This window comes from Panthera uncia, chromosome B4 (assembly GCF_023721935.1).
Source record: "Panthera uncia isolate 11264 chromosome B4, Puncia_PCG_1.0, whole genome shotgun sequence".
NCBI classification, from domain to species: Eukaryota; Metazoa; Chordata; class Mammalia; order Carnivora; family Felidae; genus Panthera; species Panthera uncia.
Genome location: NC_064809.1, coordinates 30,380,106 through 30,392,288, shown reverse-complemented (window position 1 = coordinate 30,392,288; position 12,183 = coordinate 30,380,106). Strand labels below are relative to the sequence as shown.

The window sequence follows — 12,183 nt, the reverse complement described above, 5'->3', positions numbered from 1 at the left end:
CTACTAATTTCACTCCGTCTGTTCAATCTAACTGAAATCCTCATTATTTAATATCTGAAGTTATTGTTAGGATCTTCTAATTGGTCCTGCTGTCTCTAGATTTGCTGAGTAAACTCTGTAATCACATTCTTATTCTCTGAGTACTTCAAGCTTCCATGCTCATTCTTGTCCAGACCATGCACTCTCCACGAAGTGTATCTTCTTACTATCCTTGACTTTGCCCCTGCCTTCAAATGTATACATTAGACTATCTTACTTCTTCAGGAAACTGTTTCCCAAGCAATCTAGTCTTCCCTTGACTTTCTAAAGCCCTGATTTTATAGAATGTCTCTGAGACTTTTTACTGTAAAGCATTTTTTAGCATCAAGAAATTTTTGTGGATTCCCCAATATGGATTGGTTGGTAGTTAAGAACACTGGCTTTTGGGGAACAGTCATTTTGATTTCTCAATAAATAGCAAAATAGAGCATTGTTAGCCATTTACTACTTTATACATTTGTACATTGTTGTGTTATTTATTTTGTATTTTGTCACACACACACACACACACACACACACACACACACACATCCTTAAGAGTCAGAGCAGTGACCTGGAATCTCTTTCTTTGACACTGTAAATAATTTTCTATATATTGTTAAAATATACAGTTGACACAAAGCTCACTCCTTGATTAAAAGTAAAATTTTTAGTGGAAGTTCCAACAGAATTGTGAGTGCTGCCATTTTGGTTGTGTAGCCAATCCATTCGGTCTGTTGAAAGGAAAGCCTGGAGCTTCACTGTACATTGTCCCCATGGAGAGGAAGCAATATCCACTGTGGACCATCATTTGAATGTAAAAATCAATTAGATGCCAAAAGGAAATGTGCAAGGGTTCAGAAAATTGAGGGTATGACCCTCATTGTACTTGTTCTGTAGCATTCTCTCGGGAAGGGAAGGATAATGGAGGTGACATTCTACCAGTATCTTCAGGAGCATTTTACCTGTTTCATTTGGAGGGATGATTAAAGAGAAGTTTAGAATATAAAGTAGAAGCAAAGAATGGTTTTTAGTATAAGTCTTAAATTCTTTGGAAGAGCCATCTTAATTGTTTTTACCCTTCTACCCACTCCTCACTCCAACATAAACAGAGCTGTTTTGTTTGTTTGTTTAATGAAATGAATATACATATAGAATAGAGCACTTTTGGAATCATCTATTTACTATCTAAATTGTCCCCCAGTTGCTGAAAGCACTTCTCTGATACCACTTTTGAATGTCACATGATTCCTTCATCTGTCTTCACGGTCATATTCTTGGTTCTTCATCATGTAAGTTATTATTCCCACCCCACTTTTGAGTATAAAAGCTTCTTAATTCTTCATGTTTCATTCTTCATGCCAGCTTTTTTTTTTTTTTTTAACATTCTGAAAAAGCTAAGTTTTTCCATTGCCAAGAGCTCATCATTCTAATGTTAAAAGTCAGAGTCCAGAAAAGCAGATCCTGTTATTCGACACCATCTGTATCACTAGCTGTTCATTTTCCACATCTTTCTTCCTTTCCAAAGTCAAAATATTCAACTTAAATAAGAAACAGAAATAATATTTATATCCCCAAAGTTCTTGAATCCTGTGTAGGACTTTGCAGTGCCTGGGAGTCTGACAGTCCTCAATTTATTTTTATTACATTTGCTTTTGTTTTGTTACCTAAGATTAATCCATAGAAGTTGGTAGGGGTCACTGGATTTGCTAAGTCCAGTGAAATTTTCCAATTACTAATGTCTTATTGTAACTTACTCATTTTAAGTTTTAAGAAGATAGATTCTGAAGACTTAGTCATACTGTGTGCAATTATTCCATTTAAATTTTTGTCTTCTAAAATAAATTTTAAATTAAGAGTATGTGATCCTATCATTAGGTATTTCTAATACCTACAGTAGTCCTTCTTAAATGGAGAGCAGTAAAGGATAGTTTTTCATGTGATTGGCTGTTTGTTCAATCATTCTGTCATTCACTCAACAAATATTTAATGATGCTTCTTTGAGCTGTGCCCTCAGAGGAAAGAACTTATTTACTGATGATTAAGAAGTAATATTATCATTTTCATTTTGTATTTCTCTGTTTCTATCTATTGAACAATTTATTTATCTCTAGTAGGAAGTCTGAACAAATCATTTAATTCTAGCAAAGTTGTCACAGCTACCCAGCTCTACATTAACTGCTAACTCTTACACTTGTGATAGACTGTAGATATTCCACAGCTGCTCTAAAGTTTGATTTACACAATGTACCTGTTAGGATGCTTTCAGCTGCGTTTAGTAGAAAATCCAACGCAGACCAGCTCTAACCATGAGGAAATGCACTGTCTTCATTGCTGAGCTCTGGAGTTGGGCAGCTTTGGGGACTACTGATTTCATAGCCCAGTGGTATTAGCAAAGACCCAACATCTTCCTGCCCTTTTGGCTGCAATATCCACAACTCAGCTTATCTAGAGGGTAATTGCAAGGCCCAGAGACCTTTTACTTTCCTGTCCATATCCAACAGAGGGGAGTGAGCCATCTCCCCAAGCATGGCTGATGGGGCCATTCTTGGACTAGTAACACTGGTCCATTAAATCAAGCAGCAGGCACCCATAGGTTGGTATATTACTGAGTTAACCCCTTGGAGCTAGATTGCATTCCTGAACACGATCAGAGTTCTATTAGGAAAGAGAAAGGGGGAATGTATTGTGGATAAGCAACCCACAGAGATCATTACAGTATCAACAGTAAGTAGCATTGCTTCTCAATGGGGGAGAAAAGACTCTCATGACCATGTAATTTAGAGTCAATTTTTGACAGTAAAATGTTTGTGATAACTAGATAGAAGTGTTTATTTATGGCATGAGCTGCAGAACTTTGAGTTTCAATTGAAACCTAAAGTCATTTTCTCCATAATCATTAACATATAAGTGCCCAATCTTTTCCAAACTTCTTGGTGACCCAGTCCTTACATGATACCTTGCAGAATTAAGTAGCTTAATTTGTAACATGGACTAGAATTTTAATTGAGCTGCATTTGCATCTGTTGAAAACATGGTAATTAGGTGTGTTTTAATTGCAGAATGACTATGCTGCATTAAAGAGACAAGCATCTTCACATTATACCTTCTTAAAGGAAAAACCTAACAGTATCTACCTTTATAAATAATCACGTGGCACACTTCAGTGTATGGAGCAGGATAAAATAGACAGAAATGTTAGGCAAAAATAGAAATTTCTATTTGTTTGGAAGAAGATAATCATCTTCCCTTGTGTAGGCTATCTGCAAAATGAAATCAAATGATCTTTAAAGATGAGCAAAATTCAAGAGAAAAAAATGTAAAACACAGCATTTAAAATAGATTATCTAAATATAAGTTTATAATTAGTTCTTGCATTGTAATTTAGTGTAGGAACACAATAGATCAAGCCACTTACTCCTAATATATTATCAGTACTTTTCTTACTTAAAAAATTATTTATATGAATTTTTTTGTGGTTTCCTTTAAGTTTAAGGGAATAAAAATATTTTATGTACTTTATTATAAAGGTAATATTACTAAATGTACAAACATTGGCTGCAAAAATTTAAAAAATAACCTGATCAGTATATCTGTGACCTTGAATATATATAGTTTAAAAAATTAAAGATGCCTAGCCAATTTATTTAAGCTTTGGATAATCACCATAATTCTGCATAGGTATAGGGCAAAGTGAGAGATACTTATTTTTTTCTATCAAATAATTTTAGAGTTCGAAGCATATATACTATGATACTCTAAAAGAACATCTTATGTTTGTACATATGAAGCCACATATTGCTAAATATTTTTAATTAGTTGGCATTCAAAGGGATTAGTTAAATCAGTACACCCCCAGAAGAGTTTCTGTGATAATGTATTATCTAAATTAGAATGTTCAGAATAAGCATAAAGAATTCTCAAATGTGCAAGTATCATTTTAAAACAGTCCACTTGCTTGGGGCAGGAAACTGAATTAGGATTTTTGATTTTATAAAATGAGGTTACAAAACCGGAAGTTAATAAATAATTTAATACTAATTTTCTCTGTTTCACCCAATTTAGAAAATAAGTGGTATTGCATACACCAGAAAATTATTGTGCCTATGAAAAGAATTGGCAACCAATATGACTTCAGCATATAGTCAGTTGTGAAGGCACTGCCTTTATTCTATTACCGAGCCAAGAGCCGACATATGCCCTTGTACTTCTGCCAAAACTATTAGGCAGAAAACTAGCAGAACCACTACTGATACTTCCATTCATGATTTATGATAATGGTTGCTGTGGAAGACTAAGTCATTTACATTTATTGAGCTCATTTTTTGTTTATAGTTTCAGATATTGTAGAGGGTTATAAAATCCAGTAGACAATCCGTATAGCACTAACAGTAATCACATGAAAAATACTACAAACTGATTAGAGCAAAACCAAGTCTAGTGGGCCTTCGCAACATTGCCGTAGTTGGGGTGTGGCTAGTTTTGTCAGGCTTGATCGGGGGAAAATAGGTATTGTTCTGCAACTCGAAGAACAGTGATACCCAGAGACTGGAGAAAACTTCAGTTGGGATAAAGTCATGAGTCAGGTTTACTGGTAGTCTTTCATCTGAACCACCTCTTATGAGCAGCTGCTCTCTGCCAGGCAGTCCTCATTTTAGAAGTTTAGAGAATGAGAGGCAGACTTGTAATCATGTCAGATGGGAAGTACAATAATAAAAGTTTGTACAAAGAGTTATGCAAGTATGCATAAAAGGAGTTTTGGATGTTAGGAATTTTAGAAAATTCACTAGCACCCATTTATCTTTGTTGAGTGTACCAATAAACTTGGGTTTTATAGTTCCTGAGAACTTCTGAGAATTGTTTTATAATGGTTTGGACGATTATCTCAAAGTTAAGGCCACACCTGTTTCCCAAAGGGTTGAAACAGCAGTTGCCAATCAGGTACAACAGAGCCAAGTGTAAGGGTGTGAGACAAGATGCTTTAAGCCTGCTAAAGTTATATTTATATTCTCTTGGGAGAGTCACATTTGGAAAGGCTGCATATAATCAGCAAGTCATTGGGCTAATTGACCAGGATATTCTTTCCCTGCTCTGTGTAGACCAAAACAATTACAGCCTTAACTCAGCATTTATTTGTAAGGCTACTGAAAGCATACTGTAAATAGAGCATACTGAAATACTGTAAAGCATTGACTAGCAATGCCCATCTGAAAGTTGTAATTGGCATCCTTTATCAAATCTGTACCATTCCCATTTATATATTAATTAACCAACAGGAAGAAAAGCAAATTAAAAAAAAATCTACAAATGTCCTTTGGAGCAGGAGAATGGTTCACAATTGAGATAACCCAGTGCAGAAGGAGGCAGACCTTTCTAAAATCAGTTTCATGGTTGCTAATCAGTCCTAGAGTTTGTGTACATTTGATCTAGGTTCTTGATTGATTTCATCAACATGAGCCACAAGTCACAGCATTAAATGAATACACAGGATTGACAATAGGTTTCTGAAATACAATGCTGACTGCTGGAATTATCTTCTGGACAGACTGTGTAGTGAGTGGGTGATAGATGACCTCGACGTGTTGTATGAAGCATGGAATTGAGCAATCACAAACAGAGCTGATGAAAGAAATGCATGAAAGTCTTGCTGAAGTACAACTGTATGGGACATGAGACTAGGAAGAGCCCCAGAGTGGGACTGTGCTGGTCCCAAACCTTTCTGTTTCCTCAGCAAGAAATGGAAGATGTTGGTCTAAATGACCTCCAAAGTACCTTCCGGATTTAGACATGGTGATGCTTTTATTCTTTAGCTGTACTAAGGCATGACCTGCTGGGATGAGAAATCTGTTGGCTCATGTTTTTTTGTTTTGTTTTTTTTTTTAATTTTTTTTATGTTTATTTTTATTTTTGAGAGAGAGAATGCGAGCAGGGGAGGGGCAGGGAGAGAGAGGAGACACAGAATCTGAAGCAGGCTCCAGGTTCTGAGCTGTCAGCACAGAGCCTGACGCAGAGCTTGAACTCACCAACTATGAGATCATGACCTGAGCCAAAGTCAGAGTTTAACCCACTGCACCACCCATGTGCCCCTGTTGGCTCATGTTTTAACTAAATGTGTTAACAAAAGGAATTGGACACTTTTTTTTTTTTTTTTTTTTTTTGGTATTATCCTAAGTAGCTCTGGCATTTAAAAAAAAAAAAAAAACAACAAACTTTATTACTTTGCAGTGGTCATGCCATTATTGATAGTCACCTCTCAGATTTGTGATGGTTTAATAGCAGAATACTGAGTTTGTTTTAACTGGTCTTATTATACTTTCATATTGTCTATTACTAACTGAATTGTCCCTTTGTGGTGGAGAAGCTAGACTTCGTGAATTTCACTTGAAGATACATTTACTTGTCTCAGAGGTCAGTTCTTTGTGAAATACTGAGAAGAGGCTTAACTGTTCTATTTGGTTCTGTGTTAGAAGAAGCTCAAAAACGTTGATTCACGTTTTATTTGTTGATGTACGAGAATAAAATGACCTCAGAAGTCAAGGGGCAATCTGAATCCCCAATCATTCTTATGATATTTGGAAGAAAATCTTAGGCAACCAATCTCAGAAAAGATTTATGATAGTGGCTGTTAGTATATACATTTATTATTTTTTAATAGAGAAATTCTCAAAATTCTTTTGCTAGGTGGAAACCTACTCTTGTTTTCTTGTCATTCTTTCAAATTAAAAGGTTTAGGGCAGCAGGATGCCTGGCTGGCTCAGTCAGTACAGGATGTGACTCTCAATATCAGGGTCATGAGTTCAAGCCCCATGTTGGGCATGGAGCCTTCTTAAAAAAAAAAAAAAAAAAAAAAAAAGTTTGGGGTATTGAAGTTCCCTTGGACCATATGCTTATTAAGTGCTGGTTCAAAGAATGGAATATTATTATCACTAAGTAAATTTTGCATCTGCAAACTTCAGGGGAGTGTGAGGTTATTGATTTACACATTTTCCTGACTTTACCCACCTTTGTAGATGGACACGAAGAGTTATTTAGGATTAGAAGATATAATTGCATTTGCTTATGATGTTGACCTTATTTGATGACAATATAAGGAGAAGCTCCAGAAACTGTAAAGATCAGTCTTCTCTGTTCAGAAATCACAAACGGACATATTTGGGAGCCTGAAGAAAGAAGTCTTTGTGCTGAAATTGGTGTGCTTACTAGTGAATGGCACAGTTTCACAAATTAATGAGGGGCCAGATTAGATCTACCTTATCTGTCCCCATAAGGAAAGGAAGCACTTGAGGAACTGCTTGTTTTCTTTGCATTTTGCAAATCCAGCCCACAGGACCCAGAGGGGTCTATGCTGTGTGACAAGGGCCTACTAATCCCTCCAGCTTGCATGTTGCGTATCAAGGAGGAGGTTACCGCAAGTGAATCAGCATCTGGCCAGAAGCGGCTTCTCTCTTTCTATTGGCACATGATCTTCACATAGGAATACCCTGTGCATGGTAATCATCCACATCACATGTTCTGTTCTCATTCTCCTCACAAGTCAATAGCATAAGGGCGCCTGGCTGGCTCAGCTGGAAGAGCATGTGACACTTGATCTTGGGGGTAGTGAGTTCGAGCCTGTGAGTTGGGTGTAGAGATTATTTCAATAAATAAAAAGTGAAAAAAAAAAAAGTAAATAGCATTGCAGTCCATGTTGATAGCAGGCTGTACAGCAGTAGAAAATGTGGGAAAGCAATATCTTCCCATGTATTTTAGCTTCCTTCACTTTGTTCTTTTGGTTCACTGTATTCCTTATCCTTGTTTGTGTGTTTGTTTGTTTCTCTTCCAAGTGGAAGAAGACACAGAAGAAAGTTCAAGATCAGGGAGAGAGTCTGTATCCACTGCCAGTGATCAGCCTTCACATTCTTTGGAGAGACACATGAATGGAAACCAAGAGAAAGGCGATAAGATGGATAGGAGAAAAGATAAAGCTGGAAAAGAGAAGAAGAAAGATAGAGACAAGGATAAAGACAAAATGAAAGCCAAGAAGGGCATGCTGAAGGGCTTGGGAGACATGTTCAGGTAAGTCTTCAACAACCCAAAACAGATGGTCGCTAAACATACGTGAGTGTGAGGTTAATACTAAATTTGAGAAGCACAGACTTGCAAACATTATCTCTGAGGTCCACCACAAATCTTTTCTCATTTTCAGTCTTCGCTATTATATTTGTAATTTGTACAGAATTTTGCTTTAGTTATTTCAGACCGTTTTAGCAGCCTTAAAGATGAGATCTTGCCAACCATGTAAATAACTGTTGAAAGGAAGAAAGGACAAGTCTTCATTTTAGCTATGCAGAAGAGTAAAAGCCCCATGGAGACAAAGGGCTATTAAAGCAGTGTTTGTTCTTTTGTGTGTGTGAACAATGGTTCATTATTTAAATTTAACATAGAACTCAAGTTAGTGGTAGCATTTAAAGGTTCATTAATAACAAGTCTAATAAAAAATGTTGCAAATAGAGCTTCAATTAAGCTGTGTTGATTAATTTAATACTTATTACTTCAGTCTGTAAAGATTTCATTAAATGTAGTCTCTGGCTGTTTCCTGACAGTTGTTTTTGTGTCCCTAAATTATACTCTGGGATTACTTAGCATATCGTTTTTTTACAAATCATTGTTACACAGTAAAAGTGACAAGTTGTTCAGAAGTTGTACTGAAACTCTCCCATAAATGTTCATCTCAGGTGATTTATAATATTCAGGCATTTAATGTTAAATATAAAGATTGCTTGATTGTTCCATAAATTAAGCCCCTAAACATATCAAGATGATGGTTTGAAATTGAAAACATACAGCAGAGCCACTTGACTCTTCAAAAAGCAGTTACCCTGTATTAGGAATCCCTTCCTTTTAACTTTTTTTAATTGCAAAATGGGAACAAGAATTTTTATTTTCATGGAATTTCTTGATTTATGATCCTGAGGTTGACCTCAATAACTCAAGGAGTTAAAGATATGTCAAGCCTGCAAAGTTGAGGACTCAGGGCACAGCCTGCAGGCCACACCACACAACAGATGTGCTCTGTACACGTCTGATTAAATCGAGTGCCTGAAAGAAGTAACTATAGAGGTAGGTAACACAAAGCCTGGGCTGTTAGCCACATTAGCTTTAATCTAAATACAATGAGATTTCCATCTCCGATGCTTCAGGACACTGGGGTGCTCATAGTTTTACATTAGAGTTTTTCTTGTTCATATACTACTCCTGAATGTGTTTTCAGTCAGATCATCTTTCTTCATTATATTCCGTGTCCAAGAATACTTACAGAATGAAATTGCTCTGACTACCACTTTATTTCAGTTTCTATGTTAGCCAGGGAGTGTTTCCTTTCGTATATGCAAACTGACGGCTCCGAAGCTGGCCCCTACCTAATGCACAGACAGAAGGCCATTGCCCATCCTTTAAAATTTAAGGAATATATGTTACTGTCTTCTTTAAATGAGAGAATACGAAAGGGGAGGGTATCTCCCCGAGACTTACACATTCAACAAGAAGTGCAGTCTCATCCAAGTGCCCTCCTGAAGTCTCACTGAAAGCCAATGGCTTGTTAGTTTTCCTTCATCAGCCAACAGTTCTTAGGTAGACCTAGTGATCTGTTCTTCTTGTGGAATAAAAAATAAGAAAATTTCTGGTTTGTTTTTATAAAATATGTTATAAATTATTTCATTACAAATTATTTTTTTCCGTAACTTACAACTCCAGAATAAGAGAGGCCATTTGGTAGATGTTTTCCTTTTGCGGCCAGAGGAGTGGAGAGTGTGAGGGCCTGGGGACATGTATGTTTCAAAGAGATCTTGACTAGTAACCCAACAACCACCTTTTTGCTAAAAGTTCTGTAAAATACTATATGATGTTTTCTCTAGATCAAATTCTGTACATTATACCTGCAACCTGTAGTGAGAGCCAGCTTTGTGATTAACAAGTTTGACCCATTTGTAATTTCAAAGGCCTGCATATTTTCAAAAACCAACTTCTCTGGTTAGGTACAGGAGCTAAAGGTTTTTTTTGTTTGTTTAATTTGTTTTTTGTTTTACTAAAAAATAAGCTTGTATTCTCCCAGTGTTTAAGAGTAGCTATTAAAGAAAATCACTATATTCATACCTTTCTGGGAACGTAGAATCAATGGTTTGCTAGAATCCACCCATGTTGGCTTGTGAGAACCAGTGGCTCAATGTTTAGAAATTTTGCCAAACACAGCCATTATAAAAATTAAATAAGTTTCATAAAAATCAAAAGCAATACTCAGAATTCACCACTTCCTAATTATGTTATCACATTTTATCATGATCTCTGCTTTCAAGGTTACCTACCCCTTTTGCACTGTCATGGTGCTAACACTTTATGCTGGTGCATAAACAGCTTTCCCCAGCTCCACCTTTACGACATTATGTTGCCAGTTTAAAATCAGCCATACCATGGAAATGTATGAGTTCCACAAAACAGAGTTACTTCTCCTAGGAGATCAACACACCACCAAGTGAAGAATGGAAATATATCTCAAGCAGAGTCTCAGTATCATGTCTGGTTTCCTCGAACATGGCTGTCTTCCATTTGGTTGCAAACCATTGCTTCCATCCTTGGGGAAGTGGCTGAAGCTTGCCAAACACTTCTCCTTCAAAATTCTCTGAGAATAATTTATTAAACATAAAATAAGCTTTTTGTCTGATTGACAATTGGCTCTTAATCCTTCCTTCATACCATTATTTTATGTTCTAATAATTAGAGAAGACTCGTAAAGGATTGTTAGATTTTTCAAAATATTTTGTAACTACCTTCCATACTTATTGAATCCTTTTGAGACTAATACATTCTCAGGTTGATTCTTACATAGAATTTTCTTTTTTAAAATAACATAGGGGAATATAGTCCGGATTTAAAATTAGTCTCTTCCTTTCTTTTTGTTCTCTTAAGGAAATAGCATGTGATTTCCTTTGCAGTATTGCTTTTAAATAGCTTAAGCAAAATGTGTATGTGCATATACATTTCTTAGAAGAGTTTGTAAGGACTTTCAAGTGCGGCTGCCCACTGTAGGCCTGAAGTACAAAGCAGAGATGTGCGTGTGCATTTGTGTGTTTATTGTTATGATTTTGTTTCTGTTTTTTTGGTTCAGATAACAAAGAAAGAGCTAAGGGGCAGGGACATTAGATACTGGGAGTCTAGCTTTCTAGGCATATAAACTTTTTAGTTGCTTGAAAAAGTAATAATATGTTTTCCTTCAAAAACAGGCTCATGGGCTCTTCTCCCAACCATCTCCCTCCATGGTCCCTGCAAACACACATACTCTATGCCTATCCCTATAAATTGTCTATGATTTGAGGTCAAATTTGATGAGGGCCAAAAATATGGACCCTATTTTTAAAACGGCACCAGAGGAAACCATGCACATTGAATAAGTACTTTTATCGGGATAAACAGATGTCATGGTTTTCGCACATTGAATGGTGGTCCCAAAGATGGTTTAATTATTGATAAACAGCTCTAGTAAAGAACGTTATGAATCATATAAATCAATCTTCTGTTTATAAATTATGGACTATATGGAGTGCAAAAGCTGTCTTAATGTAAGTTTTAAATCGCAAATTCAAATCTATGTGAATTTGCATAACAAATGTAAAGTGTTTTATGTTTGTATGATTCTCTTTATATATGCTACATCTTCTTTTGCACATAAGGACCTCCTGTTGCCTTAATTAAAATGGCTTTGTATCTAAGAAACCTGAGTGTGCTTACTAAAATAGGTAAACATGACTTGTCAATGTAATCATTGTGCAAAGTACAGAGCAGAGGGAGGGTCCAGCATTTTGACTCTTTGTTTATGTTTGATTCTCAGATACTTGGCTATTCAAAGTGAACATTTATTCCAAGATATTTTTGAGAATTCTGCAATTCTATGAAATAGTCACTAAAGAGGGAAGGAACCAACTCTGTCCTTTAGAAGGGGAGAGATCTATTATGTAATATTTTAAATGTGTTCATTTTTAAAGGAAAGCCACAGCATTGTTCAGCAACATGCTTTTGCCTTAGTTTCCATCTTTAAATGGAAATAATCCACAAGATAATAAAACCCCATATTAGGACAATATTCTCAGATAGTAAGTATGAAAAACTATGTGTTGCCCTTTTTTCCAGCCCTCA

The 12,183-nt window shown here is 36.1% G+C and overlaps 1 protein-coding gene across 15 annotated transcripts in view; it reads left to right on the top strand.

Moving 5' to 3' along the window:
- The window catches only part of PARD3 (par-3 family cell polarity regulator), a 662,524-nt gene that overhangs the window by 454,260 nt on the left and 196,081 nt on the right, over nt 1-12,183 (top strand). For all 15 annotated transcript variants that reach the window (XM_049626966.1, XM_049626964.1, XM_049626959.1 and 12 more), the window contains one exon: nt 7,842-8,073. In XM_049626966.1, the coding sequence (XP_049482923.1) occupies nt 7,842-8,073 (232 nt within the window). The remainder of the gene's footprint in view (nt 1-7,841; nt 8,074-12,183) is intronic.